This window comes from Balaenoptera borealis (assembly GCF_965194805.1).
Source record: "Balaenoptera borealis genome assembly, chromosome: 16".
Lineage (NCBI taxonomy): Eukaryota > Metazoa > Chordata > Mammalia > Artiodactyla > Balaenopteridae > Balaenoptera > Balaenoptera borealis.
The window spans coordinates 54,706,229-54,733,219 of NC_138872.1; the positions used below are offsets into that span (position 1 = coordinate 54,706,229).

General features: G+C 47.5%; 1 protein-coding gene across 22 annotated transcripts in view; it reads left to right on the forward strand.

Annotated features, from left to right (window-relative positions):
• RBFOX1 (RNA binding fox-1 homolog 1) overlaps window positions 1-26,991 on the forward strand; it is a 2,204,510-nt gene that overhangs the window by 353,414 nt on the left and 1,824,105 nt on the right. For all 22 annotated transcript variants that reach the window (XR_014236073.1, XR_014236074.1, XM_082362282.1 and 19 more), the window contains exon 3: window positions 2,108-2,167. Coding sequence is in view for 19 of the 22 variants with exons in the window: in XM_082362255.1 (XP_082218381.1) it covers window positions 2,108-2,167 (60 nt within the window). In the remaining 3 variants the exon portion in view is untranslated. The remainder of the gene's footprint in view (window positions 1-2,107; window positions 2,168-26,991) is intronic.

Sequence of the window (26,991 nt, forward strand, 5' to 3'; positions counted from 1 at the left end):
CCCAGTAAAATCATACTTGATCATACTTGGGTATAAGTAAGTTGTCTCGTTCCAGGCCCAGGGATGCTGGCCACTGTGAGAGGGACAGCTCACCTGGGGTTTCTCTCCCCTTCTTTTACAACCTGCTTCCTCTGGAAGGCTCTTAATTTTGTCTTAACCCCAAGTTCATCTTTCCAGAGCTAGTGGTTGCCATGAACCCACTGGCTTTGAATGAAAGTGCCTTGGACCACTGGCCCAGCGACCGTTTCCATCTTGGTTCCTGTTCCTGAGAGAGAGCCTGTGACTGGTGCTGCTTGGGCAGCTGTGCATCCCTAGACTAGCGAGAAGTGGGCAGAGGGATGGGTCACCTTGCACAGCTGTGGCTGCAGGGATGGCACAGGAGACAGGGGTCCCAGGGGACCTGTTACACTCGGATCTTGTCTGATGGTTGAGATCTGCCGTTGGGCTGAACCCATCACTCAAGCATGGCTTTTAGTTGGCTCATTTATAAAACGAGGCCAAGAAGGAAGCAACCAAAACCAGCCATTCTCAGGCCAAAGGACACCTGTCAAAGGAGAATCAGTGTATCCGTCAGAAACATCACCCCTTCGGCAACATCCTCCCCCTTGTCTCCTGCTCAGGCTGCTGCTTTGGGCAGTTGCTGGATGGGGGCCTATGATTTAAGTCCATCCCTCCCTCCCTTCCTTCTTTCCTTAATTCATTAATTCATTTTTGTAACCTGGGGGGTGGCATGAGGGCCAATCTCTGTGTAGAGGGAGGAGAGGCGCAAACACAAGTTTGATTTTCTGTTGTCAGCTTTTTCTGTGACCATTGACTATGGGAAAACTGCAAAAAGGGAAATGAGAAGTAGTGTCTGTCTTCTCCTTGCAAGTTCAGAACCATTTACAGAAGCGGCGCTCTCAGGACTGTGTGGGTGGGTGTGAAGAACTGTGGCTGGTCCGTTCCTTCTCTCTGTCTCTTCTGATCTCTGTGTCTCAGTCTATATTTTGATCTCTTCCGTGCATGAACACACGTGCACACACACACACACCCCCACAGATACACACGCTCCTCTCTCTGCCCAGGAGGTTTAAGGTGTGACTTGAGGTAAACCCCCGATGACTTAAATGAAAATTTGGAGCTTCAGGCACTGCTGGCATCTTCTGGGGGGCCCGCTACCCAGACTTGGATGGTGACTGGCTATGGCAGGCTCCCATTTGGTGAGCATCACGGAGAAGTGGATAAAGGCATCAGGGGTAGAATGTGACCACAGTGATTAAATCAACACCCAACCGTGGTTCAAGCCCTGGCTCTGCAGCATCCCTGCTGAGTTACTTTGGATGAGTTCTCAGCCTCTCTGTGCTTCTCCACCTGTAAAATGGGGCTGAGATCAAAACCTCCTTCTTATGTCCTTGTGAGGGTTAAAGAAGAAAATGCTTGAAGATCACTAAGCACACAGCATCCCAGGTGCTCCATAAACATGAGCTGTCACCGGCGTGAAACAGTGGAAAGGAACAGAGCGACTGGGTGTGGGTCTCGCGGGACCACCTGTATCCTCAGGCTAGGATGGAGTGTCCACACTCAGAAAAATCTAGACCAGCACTGCCTAACAGAGATGTCATGAGAGCCACGTATGCAATTTAAATGTTTCTAGTAGCCACATTAAAAAGTAAAAAGAAACAGATGAAATTAATTGTAACAATATATTTTATTTTAAATATTCATAATATATTTATATATTTAAATATACTAATGTGCTTTATTTTATGTATTATTAAATATTATCATTCTAACATGTAATTGATATAAAAATATTAATGAGATATTAATATTCATAGGATATTTTACATTTCTTTTTTTTTCTCGTTGGTGTCTCAAAATCCAGTGTGTAATTTGTACTTCCAGCACATTTCAGTTCAGAATAACCCTATGTGGCTAGTGGCTGCTGTATGGGGCAGCTTGGCTCTAGACCCCCTCCAGGAGAGGGGGGACAGAGGGGGCGGGGCGAGTGCCTCGGTGGCTCAGTGTGGTGAGGGACTCAGGTATCATGCTAAACTGGGTTACTCCAAATCAGAATTTTGTTCCTCAACCTGGCCCCCCAACCTATTTTTGTCTCTGTTTTTGACAGGACTACACATCTGAAAATTCAGCCTTCCTCTCCAGTGCCAAGAACAGTCCACAAGACTCAGTAAGTAGAAGCACTTTGCTGAACAGATTAGAGTTTGAAACTGCTTTTGCATCCTTTTTCGCCTCCTTGGTCGCCGTCATCAATCACCGGGAGTGGTTTTTACCTGAAACTCATCTTGCTGGAGAAGTAACTGGGTTTGAGGGAATAAAGGTTCCCAGGCACTCGCAGAATTTCTATTAGGAAACACCTGGGGCCAGAGTCTCAGCTGCGGTACATGATGTGAAAGATGAGGACCTCCCTCTGAGGAGGGCCAGGTCCACTGGGGAGCATCTAGAGGAGCAGCGACTGGGGGAGGGGCCACAGGCTAATCTCTTTACTTCTTGATATGAGGATGGACCCCACGGTGCTGGGAAATTAGGAAGGAAGTTTAACGTCATTTGCTTGTCCCCACGGTAAAGATAGGGATGCTAACTGAGCGATTTGGGGCCCCACATGGTGGCGGTGGACTTGGGTCTTCAGGGCGTGTGACTGTGGATGGTGCCAGATGTGGATCCTGTGCACCCCCCAGCTGACATCCAGGTGTACAGTGGCAGAGATGCTCCCTGCACTTACTGTCCCCAAATCACTCCTGCCCAGCCTCTCCAGGATGTTTAACTGTGTGGTGCATTCCCCAAGTGCGGTCTGCTTGTGTACTGGTGGGGACCCTGAGATGATTTCAAGGGTCACACGGACTTTTGTTGTTGTTGTTTTGTATTGATCATTATTATTTGGTTTTATGATGATCTTCTCTTTATAGCAAGTGATACTGGCTTTCTATTTATGGTAGTGATCTGAAATATCTTTTGAAAATATTTAAGTGAGAAAAAGGTGAGTTGACTTAAAGAAAAAAAATAGTACAGGAAATACGAGTATGGAAGGAATAACAATGCAGATTATGGCAAGACATTGTGGTAGTGATAAGTGAATGGCTGAGAATAGATTCTTTTATCAGAGATGTTTGCATGGCTCTGGGCACTGTCTGTGTGTGTGCTCTGATTTGGAATGCTTCCCTCTTATGCCCCAATCATGCTGATACTTTGTACAAAGCTGGACTCTCCAAGGTCCCACCTTTTGGCCTTTGTCTATTCCCCAAAAGACTTTTGAGGTTGGATTTTTTTATAATAAACCTCATTGCTGGATCACCTGAAAGAAGAATTTATCTGAGATGCTGAGAGGAAGAGGAAGAGGAGGAAAGATGATAAGAGATGACAACCACACAACTGACTTTCTTGTCCCACGTTGCAGTTGACCAGTCATTTCTTCTTTGTTCTCGCTAAGTCCGCTCACCAACCCCGTAAGGTAAGTGCTGTCTCTGTCTTCATTGTACAGATGAGGAAACCAAAACTCAAGTGCAGTAAATGTACCCCAGAGCACAGAGCCTGGATCCACCCTCTGACCCACTCCATCACTGGGGCACAGTCTTCTGGCTTCACCCCAAGTTTGTGAAATTGTCTCCCCATCTTGTGGATGCGAAGATGGTTAATGGAGCAGGAAAGTGTGTTAGTTACCTCTTGCCACATAAAAAAATAACCCAGGGCCTCAGTCCAGGTACAAGGACAAACATTTATGATCTCACAGTACCTGTGGGTCAGGAATCTGGCTTTGATGGGTGGTTCTGGCTCATGGTTTCTCATGAGCTGGGGCTGCCATCATCTGAAGGCCTGACTGAGGCTAGAGGATCCACTTCCAAGATGGCTTAGATCATTACTGTCAGCTGGCCTCAGTTCCCCCGTGTGGACGTCTCCATAACGCTGCTTGGGTGTCCTTATCACATGGCTGGTGGATTCCCCCAGGGTGAGAAATCTGAGAGAGAGCAAGGCAGAAGCCACGATGCCTTTTGTGACCTGTCCTTGGGAGTCACATGCTGTCACCTCTGATGTATTACTGGGGGCCACTTTGGAGGTTGGCTACCACACTTTTCATAATCTTAAAATAACCACGTCTTATGGTTGCACACAGGATTCTTGTAACCTCACACCAAGTCTATGAAAAGAAAACGTAAAGATCCTAAACACATTTAGCAGATGGGAAAATGAAGCCTGAAGCAGGAAAGTGACTCACCAAAGAGTCTTGCAGTTGGGGGTGCAGTGCAGAAGCTTTTAAGGAGAAAGTAGTTGGAAAAGAGTGGAGAAAACTCTCCACCTCCTATGCTCACTGTTCACAGTAAGACCAGTGGTGGCTGAGATCTCCATTTTCCATGAGCTTAGAAGACCACCCCCTGGATTTTCTGCTTTCTTGGGTTGGGTTAGGGATTCCCCAACCACCAACCTCACCTCATGAAGTCTGACGGGTTCTTTTTACTGGAAGCAAAGATACTATCCTGCTTGATTCCCCCTGGAGGCTGCAGACTTTTAGAGGTTTCCTGAGATTCAAGCTGTCAACATCAGAAGACCCTAACCCTCCCATCCTTCCCCAATTTGACCTTCACAGTACCCTGGTCTGGGTCCTTCTGGCTGGAATCCACAGGTCAGCCTCCCAACCCAACATGTCATAGGTAGCAGCAGTCATTTGTGTGACCTCCATTGGTGGCAGCATATGGTGAACCAACCATTCTGGGTGGCAGTTTATCTCACATGTCTCAATGTGCAAAATGTGTTCACTCTTTGATCCAAGTAATCACCTTTCTAGGAATTTACACCTTGGAGATGATTATATGAGTGTGAGAAGCTGTGTTTGTGTATTTGTTGAGGGATGATTGTATTAGCAAAAATAATAATAAAAAGATATACCTTCAATATCCACCAATAAGGAATTATTTAAGTAAATTATGTGCATCCATAAAGTCTAATTCTAAGCTGCTGCTAGGATTTCATGGTGAGGATTTATATTTATTGACTTGGAAAGATGCTCATGACATATTGTGGAGTGAGAAATACAGCATATATCATATGATTCCAATTATGTGCAATCATATTCATATATTAATTTTCTCTGAAAAGCAGAGAGAGATGTCAGAAAGGCAGATGGGAAATTCAACTAAATGGTGGTTTTTGCACTTTTTTTGACTCTTCAGATTTTATTTCTTTTTTTTTTACATTAAGCGATTGTTTTCCTTGATAGTAGAAATAATAATAATAATATTGATAATGACTATTTTTGAAATTAAGCAGTGAGTTCTGGGCTGTTAAGGGAGATTTCCAGGACAGCTGATGGCATTTTAGTAAAGTTTCTCAGTTGTCATAGAAATGCTGCATTCCCCTTGGAGGGGTGAAAATGAGGTTTACCAGACTGAACCAGGGCCCAAAGACAGACTTTTTCGTCCTTGACTGCCCCAGGAGGCAGGATGCCTCCGGCCCTGGCACCTTTCCACTCACTGCCCTGTGGTGCTAGCCAGCTCTGCAATTGCTGACCCCAGCTTTCCACTTTAGTGCTGTCTTCCAGAAAGGGCCTTTCCTGGACACATTAGATGCCACTCACTTGCACCCAGAATAAGGAAATAATAATGATCGCTAGCATTATTAGGCACCTAGGAAGTACCTGGCATTGTGCTCGGTATTTCAAATGTATTATCTCATCTATCCCTGGAGCAGTCCAGTGAGGGAGGAACTATCCCTAACCCCATTTCACAGGTGAGGAAACTGAGGCTCAGCAGAGAGTGACTTACTGAGTCTTACAGCTAATGGGTATTGGATCTGGAATTTGAACCTAGATTGGGCTGTTTCCTGAACTGAGCATAAGGCCACCTGGTTCTGTTTGGTGGTTCAGGGAGCATTTCTGGGAACATCTTAGATGTGGGGTTGAGTCCAGAGTCAGCAAGTAAGGCAAAAATCACACCTGGTCAAAGTTACCTGCTAAAGATCCCATAGGACGATGTCGGGCTGAGACCAGCCTTTCTGCCCCTCCACACATCTGAGACAGCCATGCTTTCCTCGAACAGTAGAACAGACCGGAGTCTTTGCTTAGGCACTAGGTGAAGTGCCTGTGTTGAGGTCATCACACGGGATGCCTGGCATATGCCTGTCTTTAAGCATCGGGGTCACTGCAGTCAAACGGTCATGTGGTGAGAGTCGCTTAGGAAATGAGACAGATCCACACTCAATTTGGGGGTTCGCTCTGGAGTGAATGCCTCCTAAAGCAGATGGAGGTGACACTGCTGAGCACAAATAACATTCTGCTCGCATTTTTCTCTCTTTCTCGATTATCCTGGAGACATAATGCAGTTAAGTAGCAGAATCCAAATTTCTACTTTGTTTTGCCTCATTCCAGAGCCATCTTTCATAACTCCTATACATTTCTGTAACAGACATATACTGTATTCACTTTCTTTTGTTACATAAAAAATCACCAGAAACTTAACAGCTTAAAACATCTGTTTATTATCTCACAGTTAACATGTGTCCAAGGCCCAGGCCTGGCGTGTCTGGGTCCTCTGCTTAGGGTCTCATGAGGCTGCAATCAAGGTGTCAGCCAGGGCTGGGGTCTCACTGTTGTTGGGAGAATTCTGTCCCTTGTGGATGGAGGGCGGTGGACCTCTGCTCCTAGAGGCAGCCCTCAGTGCCCCTCCACCTGGCCCTCTCATGGGCAGCTCCCTGCTCATAGCAAGTGGGAGAGTCTCTGTAGGGCACACTAGCAAATCGGAGCCTTAGGTCTATACATCCTAACGGAATCATGCGAGTGGTATCCCATCACCTTTGCTGTTGATTAGAAGCAAGTCACAGGTCCTGCCCACACTCTAGTGGAGGGGATTATAAGTGGTGTGAACAGGGGGCAACCCTGGGGTCTGACCACCACTGATTCTGTGCTATGAGAGTCCTAAGATGAGCGTAAAGTTCTCCTTGTCTTGGGGTGCAGGGTCCTTCCGTCCAGTATCCTCCCTTCCTCCCCCAGGAGAGGGCTCACAGTCCCCCATGAGTGCTGGACCCTCCAGTCATCCTGACCTCTGCCACCTAGCCATCTGGGTGTCTTAACTTCCTCCCCATGTTAATTATGTGGGAGGCTCCCTGCTGCAGCCTCAGCAGCAAATGAATATTTAATGGAATGCTGCCACCTTTTGGAATTTAGCAAAAGTGATCTGTGTTGTTTAGAGGGATGGATGTGAAGCTCTGGGAAGAAAACGTGATCCCATTCCCTTTTACACCCATACCCGCTTGCCCAGCCTTTATTCTGCTGGGAGTTGACCAAGGTTTGACGCCAGATTCTAGAAGAAAGAAAGAAAAGGAGCCAGTTTCTTCGTGAGGCAGGTTAGTTGGTCATTTCTTCTCTGGTTCATAGTTACTGTTAGTGCTAACAGGCCTGTGCCCTGTTTTACATTCCAAGAGGCAGCAGGACATACAAGAAAGAGCTTTGGTGTTGGATTTCATCCCCGGTTCTGCGACCAGCTCATCTGTAAAGTGTGGGTCCACCAGGCTCTTTCAGCTCTCCACCCCCTGATCCCCCGTTGTGGTGCCTGTGCCCAGGTATGGGAGACAGGTAACACCCCATTTATAGATGCCAGTCAATGGGCGTGGAGCTAAGGCCACTCCTGTCCTCAGCAGAAAGGAGTGGCACCTTCGATTATAATGACTGGTAATTAGGGGGGAGTGGCAGCACAGGTGCCATGCCAATGCCGGGTGGCTCCTGGAGACTCACAGCAGCCGACTTGGAGCTGCCTGGCTGTCTGCCTCCCCTGTTGGTTCTCTTCCTGTACATTCAAAGGCACTGCCACCCTCCTGTCCCCTGGCATCCTTGGCATTTCCCTCTCTTACTCCCCATCTGAAGTCAGCAAAGCTTATCCATTCTCCCCTCAGTACATCCCTACTGGGCCCACTGCTCTGGTCCATGCCTTCCTTACATTGCGTCTGGATTTTATAACCAGCTCTAACCAGTCCTCCACTTCCAGCTCTTCCCTCTCCAACTGGTCAGCCTCACTTGTTTGACCAGGATTCTCTCCTTTTCATCATGTTTCAGTAGCTCCATGGGATGTGTGAATACAGTACAAACTCCTCCGATTCCAAGTTGGGCTTGGGCCCCATCCTGCCACTCCTCCAGCCTGGGTCCTCCCGTCTCCATGCGCCATCTTCCCTGACTGTGGACCCTGGCTCAGTTTATCCCCTCTGCTCGAGGTCACCCCCACCGCCAAATCTAACTGTCCGGATTCCTCACCGTCCATCAAGATCCATCAGAAAAACCTTGCCCCCAAATTCTTCCTAAGTCTCTCTGGCTGCACTGAGTTTCTCCATCCACTAGATGCCCTCCGCCCTCCACTCCCCCTTCCTTCCTCACCTGCTCTCTTGCTTACCTCCCCTTCTCATCATCTATCCCTTCCTCCACTCCCCTCCCCTTAAACAAACTCTGTTGCAGTCGGTGCTAAGAGTCCGAAGGTACAAAGATGAAAGAGACCCAGACCCTGCCTTCCAAGGGCTTGCAGTCTATGAGGGAAGGCAACAATGAATACAAAGAAACCCATAATCGAGGCACGATCTGATTGCTCCTCAGTGGAGGCAGAATACAAAATTTGGTAGTGGCACAAATAGGCAGTCAGAGAAGGCTTCCTGGCAGAGGTGACACAGAGGGGCAGCGTGGGCATGAGCTTCAGTCTGGCTTAGGTTCTGGAGGAGGGGCTGTTGGAGATGAACAGGAGGGGCGAGCACACCCCTGTGCTCCACGGTGGGCAAGGAGTTGGGTTTTTGATGTTGTTGTTATGGGGTCCCTGGAGAGTTTTAAGCTCATGATTGTCTTGATCTGATTTGCATCTTAGAAAGAGCTCCCTGGGACCTGGCTTGGGAGCCGCGGACCTGGAGGAAGCCTTGGTCCTCCTCAGGCATTCTTCCCTCCTGCACCCCACCGGAGCTGGCCTCCGGGGCAGAGGTGTCACCGGCTTGACACCCAGGCTTCCAGGCACGCTCTGCTTCTCATAGCTAATACGCCTTTCCATAGCGTCTGCTCGGCAGCACACCAAGTGTGAGGACGAGATAACAGCATTAAGAGCGGAAGGACAAAGCTGATGCTCGGGGCAGTGAGACATGGAGGCTTAAATGCTTTCCCTTCAGAATGTCGCACATGATCTTGGCCACGTGGTTCTGATGAAAGCAAGCCAGGCTTGCCAGGATGAAATGCTAAGTGGTGCTCACGACCTCGGGCACAGCGAGTGCAGAGGTCTGCTGCTCTGATGAGCAGCCATGCCATTTCTCTCCACCGCTTGCTGCCAGATAAAAGGGGGGAATCTCTTCGGCGATGTTCCCAAATCCCTGAGGATGGCTGTGTCCCCTGGAGACGCAGGGATCCTGATAGGTTTCCAGTGCGAGCGTCGCACTTCTGGTTGGGAACGAGCTTTCTCCCCACCTCCTGAGGGAGGGTCTAAAAGACAGTGGGTGCTCAATAAATGCTTGCTGCTGAAATGAATGAGTGAGTGGCAGAATCAGTTTTACTGATTCGGGGCACCCCCAAAGGCTCCCATGTGCCTCGTCCAAGTCAGGACTACCTCTCACCAGCTATCCTCCTGATTTTTATCACCAAAGGTTGATTTTGCTCATTTGTGAACTTCATATAAATGGACCCCTGCAGTATATATGCATATACCTTCTTTCCTTCAACATCATCGCTGGGAGATTCAGTGACGTTACTGCATGTATCAGTAGTTGTTCTTTGTAAAATTGTTGAGTAGTACTTCATCATTTGCTTATACCGTAATTATTTCATTCACTCTCCCACTGATGAGCAGTTGTTCTCGGTCTGGGGCTCTGCACACTCGTGTACCTGCTGTTTGATGGACATATACACCCATTTCTCTTGGGAATCCACCACAGGGTATATTTGGTCGCAGAACAGATACATGTTTAGTTTTAGTGGATACTACCCCAAACTTTTCCGAAGCAGTTGTACAAATGACCATTCCCACCATCAATGAATATGAATCCACTTGCCTGCTAAGCCCTTTGAAAGAGTATGTTGTGATTCGTCATAATGCTCCAGAGTGGCAGATGTGGTCATTATCCCCCTCGATTCACAGAGGGACACACTGAGTCTCTGCTGACTTGGTGAAGGCCATTCAGGGAGTCAGTGATGGTGGGGGGCTTAAAGCAAGGACTCTGCTTCCAGAACAGCAGGAGCTCTTAAACCAGCATCGTGTACTATGGATTCTGGGCAACTGTGCTCTGCCATGGAGATGCTGGGGTCCAGGAATGGCTGCGAGACAGAGGGCAGGATGGCGGAATGGTTACGTGCACAGACTCGGGAGCCAGGCTGCAGGCACTGACTTCTAGCTCTGCCACTAACTCCAGGTGTAAGACTGGGCAAGCGGCTGGACCTCTCTGCACCACACTCCATGTCTGGAGTTGATAAATCAGGTTGTTGTGAGGATTAAGTGAGTTAATATAGGTAAAGCCTTAGGGGCGGGCACCAGGGAAGGGTTAACTCATATTATTATTATTGTTGCTGTTATTTTCAGCTCTGCCCACTTTAATTGCTGGACTTAGCTTTTGGGGAAGAGGGCTGCAATCTCAGCCAGCTCTAATAGTTGTCAGGCAGGCTGCATAATTCTCACCCCCTTCCCCTACCCTCTGAAGGTAGCTGGCCTTCCGGATGAAATCTGGAATCTAATTTTGAGCCCTGATCATTGGTGTCACGAAGCCTGCTGGGGTGCAGTCCGGCTGGTCGCTTCTGAAATGAGTCTCTCCTCTTTAGTGCCCCTGATAAGAAATGCAGTCTGTTTGCTCAAGGTTTTCCCCTTTATAGAAATGGTCAGATTCCTTTCTTTCCACCATCTCCATCCAGCAAATCCATGCCAAATATTGATGTTTGGTAACTACAAATATCACACATAGCTTTTAATCAAGAGAGACAGAGGGAAGATAAGGGAAGTAAATATGTCTCTGTAAGGTAGTTCAATATTCTCAGTAATGATTTTGCTAAGAAATAAAATGACTGGAGGGAGGGGAGAGGCTCTGTGATGTGCATTGTGAAATGGGCTGGACCACCTGGAACAGGCTGGACCATGTCTGGACCCTTGCTCCCAGCCTGAGGCTTGAATTTAAGTTAGATGGTTCATTACCCGAATCGGTAGATATGATCTCATTTACAGAAGGGAGAGCTGTATTTTAAAATGTGAATTTCCAATATGCCATCAGTCTCTCCCATTCCCAGCCAACTTCTGTCCTCCGTTGTCGCTTGTCTGAGACGGGAGTGGAATGTGAATGTTGGGTGCTCCACTCTGGAGAGAAGTCAGCCTGCTGGAGGCTGAGGGGAGGTCAGCCTCCAGGCTTTTGCCCACCAAGGTTATACTTCCTTCATGTGGGGACAAAGGGCAGTACCCTCCTGGAAGGTTGGCAGGTGTCACACATCAGGAGATGTTTGGCCAAGGTTGACCCAGGGCTACCCCAGGCCAGTGGGTGACCAAACCAGGTGAGACCCCATGACTTGGAACCAAACCCTGGTCCACAAGGTGGGCCCCAGTAGCTCACTGCAACCCAGCATCATCCCAGTGCCTGCATGTTGGAGGAGCCTAGCACATTCTGAGTGAGTGAATGAGTGAATGAATTAATGAATGAATAGATGAATGAATTGGTGCGCTTGCCTCCACACCGGCATTATTGCTCTTGCCTTCTTTGGCTCCTACTTTGGCTTTTCTCACCCTTCAGTAGCCTTTGCTTTGGATTTTGATGTCTTCAGCTTCTTTTAGCTGATAAAAACGACAAATCTCAGAAACCACTGTCAACAAAAACCAGTGATCCATCCATCCACCCATTCATCCATCCATTCATCCACCCAGTTTTGGGCACCACCATGTGTCAGGCCCTGTGTAGCTGCTCAGGCTGTAGTCATCAGCCAAGACATGCCAAGGCCTGCCCTCCTGAAGCATACAGTCTAGTTGGAGAGACAGAGTAAGCAGATAAACAGTAAAGGATGTCTACAGATGGAGGATGTTGCCCTGGGAGGGCCTGTTACAATGAAACCCGGCCCAGACGGTGGGCATATCTGGGGTCCCCCCAGGAGGGAGCTCATGAGCTGAACTCTGAAGGAGGAGAACAGGATCAGGACAAAGGCAGGGAGTAGAACCTTTCAGACAGAGGGCAGTATGTGCAAAGGCCCTGTGGCCAGAGGGGCGTGGTTATTTCCAGGAACTGTCAGAGGTCTGCCAGGGTGGCTGTTTCCCAGATGAGGCCAAAGGGATGGACAGGACAGGGGTCAGCCCACACAGGGCTCCCCAGCCATGGGAAGACACTGGTCTTTATCCCAAAGCAATGGAAAACCTTGAAAGGTTTTGTGGGAGGTGATCCAATATGCATTTTGTGATGATCCCTCTGGCTCCTTTGAGGGGCCTCACTTGGAGTAGGGGGCAGAATTGCAGAGGCTACAGAAGGAAAAACAGCTGTTGGCATGGCAGTGGTCATCTCCTCAGGCTCCAGGAGGACGTCTACCTGCCATCCAGGTGGACTTGCTTCAAAAGTCTTGACACATATGCCCGCACTACACTTGCAATCGCACAGTTGAAGATGGATTCCCCAACATAACCTTCTGGATTTTTGGCAGAGGGGGAGTAAGTAGATATTTCTGTACTTGGGCTGCAGCATTACCCCCACCCCACCCCATGCATACAGGATCTTCTGCTTGATTTTATGCTTTTATGTCTGCCCAGCTGCTGATGGAGCCTGGTGACAGCCCAGAATAGGACTCCCAGAAGCTGAGGTTAAGTTGTCTAAAAATAGGAGGCAGGGGGAGAATGAGGGAGGCATGTCCCAATCAGGAATTTTCATTCCTAGATGTCTGTGAGCTGATAGTGACCCCAGAATATCAGGTCCAGCTCATGGGACTGGTTCAGACTATCATTTTGCGGAAGGAAGCCTTCCAGTGCTGGGGCCAGGCTGGGGTCATGTTAGTGGGGCCGGGGTCCATCACTGAGTGGAGGGGTTGTAAGAGTACTTGATACGCACGTGCTTCTATGCCTTATCCTTATTTTATTACTCAAATCAAAGAGGGTGGCATTTTTTTTTCCCGGCTGTCATTTGATGGGTGGATTCACTGGTGGGCCTCAGAAGTCCCTCTCTCTGATCTTTCTCATCTCCCATTCTCCTCATCTGGGGTCCCCTTGGACTTTTTATCTTGCCGCCACCCTCTAGGGTCCCAGTCACCCGTCAGTTTTCCCCTCGTGGGGATGTGGGAGGGAGTGTCATATCCCTTGGGGGCCCTGAGAAGAAAGTCCAGCCTTTTCCTTGCTAAGACTGGCCACCTCTCTTGGAACACTCATGTGTATTCTCACACTCCCCAGGTGTCTTTTCTATCTTATCAAACACCCCTCTTGGTTGGAAAGTGGGGTCGGGTGGGGGACCCTGTTCTGTTACACACAGCCTGGGACTTGCATTTTTCTTTCAACAACTGGGACTGCAGACATTTTTAAACTAGAAGGAAAAAGCCATTTTGGGCACAGATTAGAAACAAACTCCATCACCCTCCAGGTCCCCCAGGGACTGTTGAGGAGGGCTCCAGACAGGTGGGGGTATTGTCAACGCAACTTTCATCTTTCTGGTTTTCCTCCCTGAGTCCACGGGGATTTCATAAACATTATGTTGCTCAATTTCAGTTCAGTGGCACGGAGTCATTCCAATGTGTTCTAATTACTCAGACATAAATGATTTCTGGTGCACTTTAAATGATTTTGGATGCACTTTTGTCTCTCAGGCTGCTGATTTATACCTCCCTGGGACTTTGATGTTGTGCTTCATTGATTTCTTTTAAGGCTCTTCAGAGGTATATTGATTATAGATGGAGCATTTCCCTGTTCATTTGCTCTGTAATTCTGAAACACTCTCATTTTCCAGTCGTCAACACTCCACCCTTACCCCCTGCACTTATGCTATACCAACAGCAAGAGGACACATTTATTGAGTGCTTACTGAATGCAGATCTGGATACTAGAGGCTATGGGTGAGTGGAAATACACAAATTACATTAAACACACATTCCTTCCAAGGCATCCTTATCATTTAGACAAAGGGAGAACACACACACGGACTCATGGGACATGACAGGGAGGCCATGGGAGTTTGGTCCACAAGCTGCAAAGGATGCTTGGCAGAGAAGAGGAATGAGAGATGGGTGGGGCCAGATCTCTGTAGTGATGGTCTGTTGGCGTGGTGCTTTAACAAGGCAGCTGGGTGTGGTCCTGAGGATATGGTAGGGGTCCCAGCTCATTCCCATGCTCATGGTCTTGAGCTTACCACTCGATGTTCTTGAGCCTTAGTTTTTTCATCTGTAAGATGGAACGCATCCGTCTTGTCAGTTAGCCACTGTGGGTTGAGCACTTAGTATGTGCCAGGCAGGGGCAGAACCATGTTTTGTGGGACCTGAAGCTTAATTTTGGGGGGCCCTTTAAGAAAAAGAACCCCTAGTTATGAATGTCTGACTGTGTTTCTGCCCTGTGGTGGAGCCCACTAGGGTTACCACCAGGGTCTTCAATGCTTTTTAATCCCTGGACTTGTTTTCCACCCAAATTATTTGTTGCATGGATGTCCGGTGTGTAAAACAAATAATAGTGGATCTTCTGCATTTGGGAGCCCTTCCTTTCCTCGAGACTGGGCTCTGAGGTGCCTCCAGGAAATGTGTTCTGTGACTGCTCTGGGGGTGGAGTCAGGATCAGGACTCAGCCCTCCTCCCCCCTCCCCACTCAGGATGTTTCTTGGGGAGCATCTCTAAGGCAAGCCCCGTCTTGAGAGGGACAACATGGACCCACTTAATGGGCAGAAGAGGAGACGATCTGGCCACCACAGGCTGCTCTGCCATCCCCCGGGGCTGCCTGCAGGCGTCCATCAGTGGCCAGACCCTCCCCTTTCCTGAGGTGCCAGCCTCAGGATCCCACAGCTGAGACCTGCAGAAGGGAAGATGCTGAGCACCCGCCACCTAGTGACCGTTTGCCAGAGCTGCCACTCCCAGCACCACCTGGGAGGAATCTTCTCTCTGGGCAAGAATGCGGTGGCAGAGGCTGGTCAGCAAGGTTCCCAGGCTGCCCTTTGAGAGGGCATGGCTCAGATTAGCATCTTGCTGCTGCCTTAGAGCAGGAGTGACTCATGTCAGATTGCCCCGATTCTCCCATGGAGCCTCTGCCACTGTGCACATGGGCTCCCAGTAGTGACACCTCCCTGCCTCTTCTCCCCTCCATGATCACTGCCCTCCCTGTCCTCGCTCTCTTCTCCTGCCCTCCCTTCCTCCCTTCCTCCCTTCCTCCCTTCCTCCCTTCCTCCCTCCCACCCCTTCCTCCCCTCCTCCCCTCTCCTCTTCCTTTCCAGTCTCCTCCTTCCCCTCCGCCTCCCTCACTCCTTATCCTCTCCCCCGTCCTGCCCTCTTGCTCCCAATCCTTCCCATCCTCTGCCTCCTTCCTTCCCTCCCATCTCCTTCCTCCCTCTTCCCGTGGCTCAGCCAGCCTTTCTTTAACTAAATAGATATTTTTGGTGGTTCTGTTATTTGGTCTAGGTGGAACGCGGGTCAGTTGTTGAGTTAGAGGCTAAGCCACGAGCCCTAGCTGTGGATGCTGAGGGGTTAAGATTTCCCTCGTTCATTCATTCATTCGTGCAGGTGTGCATGCATGCACTCACTCATTCACCGAAGCATGCACAGATTCAATAAATACATTTTTGAGGCTAACTGTATGTCAAGTATCATGCTGGGAACAGACCCCATTTCTGGCTTTGACCCTGGACGTACAGCACAAGGTTTTTCCTCTCTCTTCTCTGCCTGGAAAGCTCCTACTCACCTTCAAGTTCGGGTAAAGACTAGGCTGTGAGAACTCACTCCTCCCACCCATTAGCCCTGGGGTTTTTTGAAGAGTTTACTGCTTCTGTCTCCTCCAAACCCAGTCAGTCCAGGGTTGCCTAGCAGTCAAAGCCATCCTTACACTGAGTCACCTCACCACCAACCCCCCACCCAAAGCTGGTTTTTGTCTGCCTGGCACTCTGTGCTCTCCAACGGTTACTCTTGTTTCTCTCCCTAAGGGCACTCTGTACACAATAGCACCCCTAGAAATCCAGAAATTGGAGCACCAACAACGTGGGAAGGGCAGATGAAAAGTTTTCTGCATCCTTGGGTTTTACCAATCCCATTCGAATAGAGTTCTGTTTATTCCTAGGGATTTCATGAAAAGGAGTGCTTTCTGAGGACTGACTCCTGGATGTCTTGTGTTCTATTTTGGTTTTGCTCTCTTCCTCTGTTTTCCCAAGTTAATGGTAGGAACAGGTAAAGTAGGCTTGCAGTTACGTTTGTCATTACAGAGTGCAGGTCAGGTAGCCAATTATAAGATGAGAAGGAAGGACGGTGAGAGCGTCTACACTTGGCAGCATCTCCCAGCGTTCTCTGTGGAAGACACCACTCTCATCTGAGGATACTGTCCAAATACCGGTGTCTAAGCTCTGGTACAGTAGGTGCTCAATAAATGATTGGCAATTTGAAAAATCAGGGTATAACTTACAGATCATAAAGTACATATCTTAAGTGGCAGCTCCATGAATTTTCACATGTGTGTACCCCTGGGATACCACCATCCAGTTCAAGATCTAAAACATTTTCATGCTTGGAAGGTTCCCTGGTGTCCCTCGAAGTCAGAACCACCCCACCCAGAGCCTCCACTACTGGCTCACTCCCTCTTTAGATCAATTTTGTCTGCTTTTGAACTTCACATAAATGGAATCCTGACTTCTTTCACTCTACATTATCTGGGAGCATTGTCCATGTAGCAGATGGTTGATGAATCTGAACTTGCTTGTTGAATTTATTGTCCGTGCTTTGGACTTCTCATCCTGGGTTGAGTGGAAGCCATCTCAGGAGGGTGAGTCAGGTTAGTTTCAGCTCAAGTTTGCTCCTCCTTATCTTTAACAAGGACTTTACTGAGCCCAGCACCAGCGAGTGTTGGATCTGTCACCCAGCCTCCCATTGCTGCTGGGTGGGATCATGGAATCCTAAGAACCCGGTGTGGGCAGGGGACATTGGGTCACCGATGAGCTCTAATTCCTCCCAGATACTCACTCCCTGTGGTTTCAGGGAGTCTGGGCTCTTTAGGTGTCCTGGACCGGACACGACGCCTCATGTATCTATCGTTGCTGTAGCTCATGCCCGATTTGCGGCAGTGCAGGAGCCTCAGGAGGACGTTGACTGGTTTACAAGCCACCCCGAGGGGTCACCTGTGAGGCCATAGCTCTGAGGCTGTGTTTATTCTTGGAAAATAGCATAGGCCCCATTCTCTCCCCACTGAGAAGTCTGTAGGATGCCCAGTGACAGGCCTTCCAGGCTCCCTCTGGACACCAGGGCGGACCGCCAGCCTGGGACGGATGGCCTGAGTCCCTGGACAGGAAGTGCCGTGGAGGGACATGTTCACCATGCGATTAACGGGCTCTGGAGGGAGGCTTGGGGACCTGGGGCTCGGACTAGATTGCTTTGCGAGGTAAGCTCTTGAGGTCATGACCTCGTCTCTCGCCCCAACCTCGAGACTTCACTCACAATCCAGGTTGTTAACACGGAGAGATCTTATCCTGTTAGCCTTTCGCTCAAGAGAAATTGGATTGAAAATCTTGCCAGACTGCCTCTGGACAGAGCTTTTCCATCAGCTGTGAATGACCCTCTGGCATGGAGAGTTGTTTTCCTTTATACACCATTAGCAGGTGACAGAGGGGAGGGTGTCCCTCTGTCCTGCTGCCGTCAGAAACTCTTGGAGACAAGTCCCTGCAGGGAGCTGCTGCATGACCCATGGCAAGATATGGGAAAATCACCTCCCCTCTCTGTGCTGGAATCACCCCGCTACATGTGTTCATCCCTCAACAGTCTCAAATGAAGACAGTCACACCTGGGTAGGTCACCTGGGGACATGGGAGTCAAACCCTTCTCCAGGTGCCCCAGGTGCCTCCCAGGGGCCTTAGGGAGGGGCACATCTGCTCTGCTACACCCATTACTTTTACTGTGCCCATCCTGCTTTGTATTAAATCTCTGTGTGGTATGGTAGATTCCTGGGCCACATTAAAAAATCCTTAAAGTTCCCCAGGATATGAACTCATGATGCCCCCTGTGTTGGTGCCCCCCGTCTCCTTGGCTTGGTATACTCTCCTGGTCCAGGAAAAAGTAGCAGTGGCTCAAGCTGGAAAATGATCCTCCAGCTCTGCCTCTCTGGATATCCAAGACTTGGAAAAATCCAGTCAGATTTTATCCAGCCAGGTGGCCTGACAATGGCTTGGGTTGGCCGCCATGCTTCCAGAATCCTGCAGAGCACCTGCATGAGCAGTTACTGTAGCTCAGGCGCTGGGCTGGGTGCTTTGTGCTCATTTTTGTGCGATGCTCACATTATCCTTGCATTATCAGCATTTTGTGGATGAGGAAACTGAGCCCCAGAGGGATCTGACACACCCCGTCTGAATTCAGGTCTGTCTGATTTCTAAACATGTTCCCTTACCTACTTCACTGCATTGCCTCTCTGCAGGGTGGCAACAGCTAACATCTACTGAGGCTTTTTCTTCCAAGTGCTATATTAGCTTGCTCAGGTTGCCATAATGAAGTTCCACAGACCGAGTGGCTTAAACAACAGAAATACATTTTCTTACAGTTCTGGAGGATTGCAGTCTGAGATGAAGATGTCGGCAGGGCTGCTTTCTTCCGAGGCCTCTCTCCTTGGTGTGCAGATGGCTGTCTTCTCCCTGTGTCTTCATAAGGTCGTCTCCCTGTGCGTGTCTGTGGCCTAATCTCCTCTTCTTTTTTTGTTTTGGCCGCGACCTGTGGCTTGTGGGATCTTAGTTCCCTGACCAGGGATCAAACCTGTGCCCCCTGCAATGGAAGCATGGAGTCCTAGCCCCTGGACCACCAGGGAAGTCCCAATCTCCTCTTCTTATAAGAACATCAATCGTGTTGGATTAGGGCCCACCCTAAAGACTCATTTTAACTTAATTACCTCTTTAAAGAGCCTACCTCCAAATAACAGTCACATTCCGAGGTACTGGAGGTTAGAATCACCTAAGCAGTTGCTTAAAATGCATCTTTCTAGGCCCTTCTACTGGTGATTATGGGATGGGCCCAGGAATTTATTGTCATTAATTCAGCAGATATATATACTGCGCACTTACTATATGCCAGGAGCTATTCTAGGGGCCGGGTATACCCAGTGAACAAAACAGGCAAAGTCCCTGCTCGTACGGGCTTACACCCTAGTGAGAGAGCACTAAGAATCATCACACACACATACATCCCCGTGCAGGGTGAGTGGTGATAAGGTCCCTGAAGAAGGGAGAGCAAGGCTGGAATACAGACAATGACAAGGGGCGGCAGAGAAGGCCCTGCTGCTGTGGCAGCATCTGAGTGGAGACCTGAGGGAGGCAAGGCAGAGAAACTGCATGGAAAGAAAGTCAGGGAATGGAACCTGCACACTGGATCCTTACACACTCCCTGGACGATGCCGTGCAGGTGGCCATATAGGACCACACTGTGACGGCCGCTTTCTTATGTTCTCTGAGAAGTTATTCTCAGGGGCTTCTTCCTGTGTCCCTCTCAGTAAGCTGGTAACTGCCCCTACCCCCCAGCTACTTTTAGTGTCTTTATCTATCCCGCCACCTCTCCCTCTCCCCCAGCTCCCCACTGAATCCGGTTAAGAGCTGACTTGAAGTCCTAGGATGGCAATACTCCTTTACAGTTGATAAAGGCTTTTCTTTTATTTTTAAAAACAGCTTTATTGTGATATAATTCACATACTATACAATTCACCCATTTAGACTGTACAATTCAGTGGTTTTTAGTATATTTACGGAGTTGTGTAACTATCACCACAACCAACTCTAGAATATTTTCATTACCCCAAGAAGAAATCCCATACAAAGTCTTTTGCAGACTATTTTATTTTATCCTTGCAGAACCCCATAAAAAGAGCAGGACAGTTTCCACCCCCATTTTACAGAAGGGCAAACAAAAGTCTTGGAGAGTTTAATGATTGGCAGAAGAAGCTTAGGGGAAAATTTTAGGTCCTTTTTAATACTAGAAGGTGTCAGGGAGTCCCTAAAAACAAGCATGTGGAATCTGAGTTCCCAGGATTTCTTAAGCTCAAGCTCCGGTCCCTCACCCCCCACCTGACAGGCACAAGGACAGTGGTGGTGACAGCCTGGGTAATGGATCCAGGCTGCCAGCCACTCTCTGAAGGGCTGGCTCTGCCCCGTCTTGCATATGCATCAGGCCGGCTGGCCTGAACACAGCCACCAATGAGGGGTGACAGGGCCCCGGGGCTCGCCTCAGGGACCCTTCAGGGACCTCATACGTTGAGTGCCGGGTGGCACCACAGAGCTCTTATTGTGGGACAGGGAGACCGAGGGAGTCGCTTGCTGAGTGGCTCTGGGAGAGGAGACAGACCTTTTGAGACCATCAGGTAGGTTTATCTGGAGCCAAACGGCAAAATGCACAGACATCTGCAAGGTCTCTGCCCTGATTTGGGGAACTGTGGTTGAGGGTGACTGTGGTGCCAGAGAGCCTGTCAGGAGAGAATATTAATGTCACCCATCTTGGGCTATTCCAGATTATATTTAAAATGGGTTTCAGGATCACTACATATAGTGCACTGAAATGGACCAATCATTAGAATTTTGCATTTAAGCTGTCCTTCCCTTTCTTACTAAAGGGCCCTTATTATAATTATTAGCTAACCTCCACCAGAAGATCGGCACTGTAACGTAGGATGTTTTGTCAGTATCCTCATATCTAGAGCAGTTCCTGAACACCGTGTGGGCTCAGGACATATTTGTGGAATGAATGAAGCAGTGAATTTGCCGAGTGGTCCCCCTGGGTCAGGTGTCACTCTACTTGGATCCTGACTGCAGTTCTCAGAGAGGTCAAGGAACTGGCCACGGGTCACAGAGCTCCTCAGTGGTCTGGTTGGGATTTGAACTTGGGCATTCCCTCCCAGGCTGGTATGCCTAACCACTGTGAGGTCCTTCCTAACCAGCCAAGTCATAAGGACTAGTTTGGGTTTACTTTGTAATTTCTCAAGTCTTCCAATTTATCCTCTGAGGGAAGAATGATTCAGTTAATAAATCTGCTTAATTCACCACTGGTACAGCGATGCTGAAATAAACACAGACTCTGCTCTCAGTGGAGTCGCAGTGTAACTGGAAGAAAAGAGACAGATTTTGTAGGCTAGCCAGGATATCCAAGACCCTGTATTAGTCAGCTAGGGCTGACATAGCAAAGAACCACAGACTGGGTGGGTTAAACAACAGAAATTTTGTTTCTCACAATTCTGGAGGCTGGAAGTCCGAGATCAAGGTGTCAGCAGGGTCAGTTTTTTCTGAGGCCTCTCTCCTTGGCTTGTAGATGGCCATCTTCTCTCTGTGTCTCCATTTGGTCTTCTCTCTGCTTGTGTCTGTGTCCTTGACTCTTCTTATAAGGACACCAGTCACACTGAGTGAGAGCCCGCCCTAATGACCTCATTTTACCTTAATCACCTCTTTAAAGACCTTATCTCCAAATACAGTTAACATGCTGAGGTAATGGAGGCTAGGACTTCAACATATGAATTTTAGGGGGTTACTGCTCAGCCCGTAATAGACCCTAATCACAAAGGGTCAGGAATCCTACTTCTAAATTCCTGCAATAGCATTTCTGCCCTCAGCCCCCCTACCTCTCCCATGGGAATCAGATGTCAAATGTTAACATGATGCCCATATTTGCCAATTCTAAACGGCTGGTTATACTCAAATGTTTAGGTGGAAATGAGTTCCCTTATTTTCTTGTGATGGATCTTACTTGTGAATTGAGTGGAGGTTTCAACCAGAGGTTAAAAAAACCCCTCAACTCTCCTACTTTCTTCAGCTCCCTTCTGAGCACATTTAAGCAACCATTTTATCTGTCATTTTTTTTCCATAAGAAAGAATTTTGCTTAATTGGGTCTCATTTCTGTTCTCCCCATAACAACCAAGTGTCTACATTTAGGATTGAAAGCCTCAATCAGTTCAGATAAATCAGCTTCCTTTTAAATTATGATCTTGGAGGAAATAATGATCTAACTTACTTTTTGTTAATTACTTTTAGGTGAATTAGACATCCCGACTTTGCAGTCCTTTATTTCCTCAGAAGTATTTAAGCCCTCAAATCTATTTAAACCTTTCTTTTACTCAAATTAAGATGCTGAAAAATTCCGCCATTAGAAATAATTTAGTTGTTTTTTTTTTTAAAGTTCAGCTTCATGGCTTTGTAGTTTTAAATAATTTGAGCTGAAAACTATTCTATTACGTCCCATGTAGTGGCACCAAATTGCTATTTTTCCCTTCAAAATTGTCTCATGTTATTGATGTGTCAGACTCAGTAAACAAATATCAATAAATAGAACAGAGAGGTAATGAATAATACAATTCATCAGGTAGAATTGCAAAACATAAACCAAATTATGTACCCCACAGATAGGAACTATGACTTTAACCATAGTAATCATGGGGTGTGTGTTTCTGTGTATTCCCAAGAAAATAATCAATTGTAAAGGACAGAAAATGCAATAGGTTTAAGCACAAAACAATAGATCTAGAAATGAATGATTCAGCTTTATTATACAAAAAATTCTAAACCTTTGGAAGTAAAGCAGTAAGCTCATTAATAACAAAGATATTAAGAAGGGAATTAATATTTCACAAGAGAAGAAGCACATAATTAAAACATAGTGAGAAGTGGCCAAAGAAGTACTTAGAGGCATTCTCATAGCCTTAGGTTTTACCATCTCTTCTGTCATCCGAGAGAGGAATTTCTTATATTTTGAGTACTAAGTTAATTAGTGTAAGCATGGTGGTCTTTCTGCCTCTGCCACCTCCTTCCCAATCAGTATGAACTTTGTACAGAGTTTCAGTCCTTGGAACAGTTTAGTGTTTGGCACTGGGTAGCTGCCTTCATATCAGATAGTTTATTGATAAATATAGTGCAGTCTAGTGTCTGAATTAAGGATTCGGGGATGAAGGAACCCAAGAATTGAAGTCTCCCTCTACCATGCAAAATGGTGGTCTTATCTGTGATGCCAATTTTCATAAACAACATTCTTCTTTCTCTCTTTTATTTCTGCTCTTTATTGCCCTCTCTGGATCCTGGGAACATTCCCCATTGGGAACCAAATCAGAAGGAGCTCCTGAGTTCTGGGGATAAGGAGCCATTGATATAGTTTAGGTTCCCAGGATCTGGGCTGAAAAAGGAATGCTTTAAGCCAGTTTTCTAGTATTTAACTCTAGAAAAGATCCCAGATCCGAGGCCTGAAGTCTCCTGGTGTTACTGCTCTGTCTTTATCCCCAGTGAGAGGGGAGACACTCCAAGAACTTTCAACTGACTGGGATAAATGATGGAGGAAACCTTGCTATTATGGTCCTTGATAGCCAGCCAGGGCCTGCAGAGCTGTCTCCCGTTTCTCACCTGCCAAGTTCCGACTAGAGCATTCCACATCCCCAAGAAATGCCAAATCTGAGCAGTTTCATGGCTAAAGTGAGATTCCAGGGGGCCTGTGTCAGAATGCCTCTTCTCCATGTGCTGTAATGAGTCCTACGGCATCTGACCAGTTAGTCCTCACCTTCGTCAGATCAGGTACAAAGGAATCTTGTACCTTTGTGTGGCTACACGATGTGCTGATGCCAGATGTCATCAGAGTAAACTGTGTGATCAAATGCCTTCCCAATGATGCTGTCCAGGCTCTAAGCACCCATCATAGAGCAAGCAAATGCTGTGGAGCTGCAGTAAACACTAAAGAGAAAAGACAAGCTCATGCTCCAAAGGGAACAAGCTACTGTACTCTACATTCTCCGAGAGTGCAAGGCTAGAAGAATCCGTGGTGACAGGGGTGCCGCCAGGACCTGAATTCAATCCAAAATGATCCTGGAAGACCTCCCTTCTATCCCCACTCTTCAATATTTTAAGGAGGTACCAAGGTAATATTCAATGTTTAACAACCCATAGGGCTCAGATACCAATCAATACAAATAGATGCAGCAACTAAACAGAGCAGATTCAGCTATAAAGCCTGTACAGCCGTGCCAGGTGAACCAGCTGACTAACAGTGGTGTACCATGCCCTCTGTTGCATCTTTAGGACTTTGTCTACAAGTTCTCAGACAGTCCCCAGAGACTCAAAGCCACTACCCAAAGAGGAATGCATAGGCTGTATAAGCACTGGAAAACACAGTAACAAGAGAAGAGAGTGGATAGTGTCTGAATAAAGACTAAGAAGCCAGTCCAGCTGAGGGCCGATGCCACAGCTGCCTCCTTTTTCACACAAACGATCTCAGCCTTGGCACCTGCTTGGGTCCTGGAATGACAGTGGTTCCCTGCGCCTTAGTTTTTCTGTCCTCACCTGCCTTCCTTCTGGCTTAAGGTTCTATTTAGCCAGCTGTCCATTTTAACAGGAACACCTGGGCTCAGTGGTTAACGCTGTGCATTCGGTTGGAGGCAATAGAGCAGATAGGTTGAGAGGGCAGGTTTCAGAGTCCATTAGAACTAGGGTCAAATCCTGACTTCTTACAAACTTAGTTTCAAGTCTCATTTTCTAAATCTTAGTGATCATGAAAATACCCATCTTATGGCATGGTATGATTCAGTGAGCAAATGCTTATGAAGCACTTAACTCTTAGCAGCACTCAGCGCCTGGTAACTCTTCTTATTTGGTTGGGGATAGGCTCTCTCTCTGTCCTGGGGCTGTTCCTTGCAAGAGGTCAGTGCAGATGCATCCCAGGACCCTCTGTTTTCCCTTCTCTATCTCCATCCATCCCTCAGAGGTCATTTGAGGCTCAGAGCTCAGGGATATGGTGCCTTCTGCAGGAGGAGGGAGCGAGGAGCAGGCATCCGGAGTAGACATTGCTCCCCATCATCTGATTAATAACGTGTCTACAAAAGTTTTTCAGGCTCTGTTTACGGATTCCCCTTAAGACCTTTAGAGCATTATTGGGCAACTTGCATGACACTCTCCATGGACAGGACTGGGGTCTCTCATTATTGGTACCAGTGCCCTCATCAGCCAGCAGTTCCCAGAGACGAACCCACTCCTTACTGCCTTTTCCATCCTGATGAGGGACAAAGACTTGTCATTCAAACCTAGGCAGGATCTAGGGGGCCGACCTTTAACTCTCACGTTGTTAAAGCAAGTTGTTAATTGTTGGAGGAAAGCCTGTGTGGATGAGGAAGTCATTTCAAAGAGGAGCAACCTGAGCTTTACATGTTTTGGTTGCTGATGTTTAACGACCAAATATGGTTTTTAGATGGATTCTGATGTTATTTTCTCCATTTATTGCAAAACAGCTGTAGAATGTTGACATTGAAGAGGGGGAAAATAGGGCAGTGAAGTTATTTCCCTTGGAAAGGTCACACTTGCATCTGGTGGTTGTCCACAGTAAATGACCAAACCAGTTTCCCAAACTGTGAGTGTAGACACTTGGAGGTGCTGAACCTGTGTTTAAAAAACAAAGGAAAGAGAACAAAACTCTTCTGGTTGTTAACTGTATGTCAATTTGCTCTGATGAAGTTGATGAAGTTGATGATTGTGATGATGTTGATGACCCATGTTACTGGTTAGGCTCTCTGAGGCTCTTCCTAATTCCCCCATATGCGTTTTAAAGTCTCTCTTCTATGTACCCATTTGCAGCTCTTGCTTTACTTCTATTACATATAATTTATCACATGAGCTTTTCTCTTGAGGAGCCAGAGTTTTGCCAAAGGCATCTCCCAGTGCGGGATCATTTCCTGGGGTGGATACTGGGGTGACAGACAGGTGAAATGGCATCCCTGCATTGCAAAGAAGGGCTAAGCCTCCACATGTTTGCTCTCTGTAAGCTTGTATCCAGAGATCTCAAGAGAAGATTGGACACCTGCGATTTCTTTTCCAAGGCTACTTATGTTAGGGAGCCAGGGAGGGCATGGAGCTGCCAGAGGTCTCTTCGCAAAGGACACAGAATGCAGATCAGCCACTTATCATGAAAGCTGTCACATGTATACAGTCAATACATTATTATTATTACATTATAATTAATATTATTTTATAGCAGAGAAGGTGTGAGATAACTCAACTAGCCATGATCTAATGTTTGAGAACAGGATGGATTTCTGATGGGTTCAAATTCCACATCACTAACTGTGTTCCTCGGGCAAGTCATTGTACCTGAGTTGTCCTGGCCAAAGTTTCTCCCCTGTGAGATGGAGACAATTATACCTACCCTGTATTTTGTGAAGATCAAAGTAAGTAGATGAAACGTGCCTAACATAGTAACGACTCGGTGAGTGAGAGCCATCATTTTTGTTATTGTTGTTATTTTATTGTTCAGAGAGGCAAGGGCTTTGGTGTCTTTTAGGAATAGTTGAATTTTGACATTACACATATCAGTGGTGATTCATCCAGAAATAACAATCACCTCCAGTCTCTGCCCACAAGGCACCTAGCCCCACCTGTGTTTATTTTGTCTTCTGCTTTCAGAGCCTCTGAGGGGACAGGGGGAGGGGTGACTATAGTAAGCACTATAACTGTGCTTTAGTGAGCACTTCCTCTATGGCAGATACTGTGCTAATGCTCGACAAAGATGGTCTTGACTTAGTCCTCTCTTCGTTCCTGTGAGGTAGGTACTATTACCATTCTTCTTTAACCAGGGAGAAAATTGAAGCACATAGAAGTTAAGTAACTTTCTCAAGTATATCCAGGAAAATGCGGAGCTGGGAAACTACTCACTTATGGTTGCTTTTCTCAACCCAAAGCATAGATAGATGCACATTTTACAGCCAGTTCCTTACCATTAGCAAACCCGCCATGAATATAATGGTGAGTGTTCCCTCTGCTGCCACCTATGCGCTTGAACTTAAGTGATAAGTGGTGTGTTGTTGCACAATTTCTGATGTTGCCCAACTTTCAAATGACCCTCATTCTTTGTCTGTTAATGCATTAACATTTTGGGTTATTGCATGCTGGTGCTGCCTGCTGGCTAC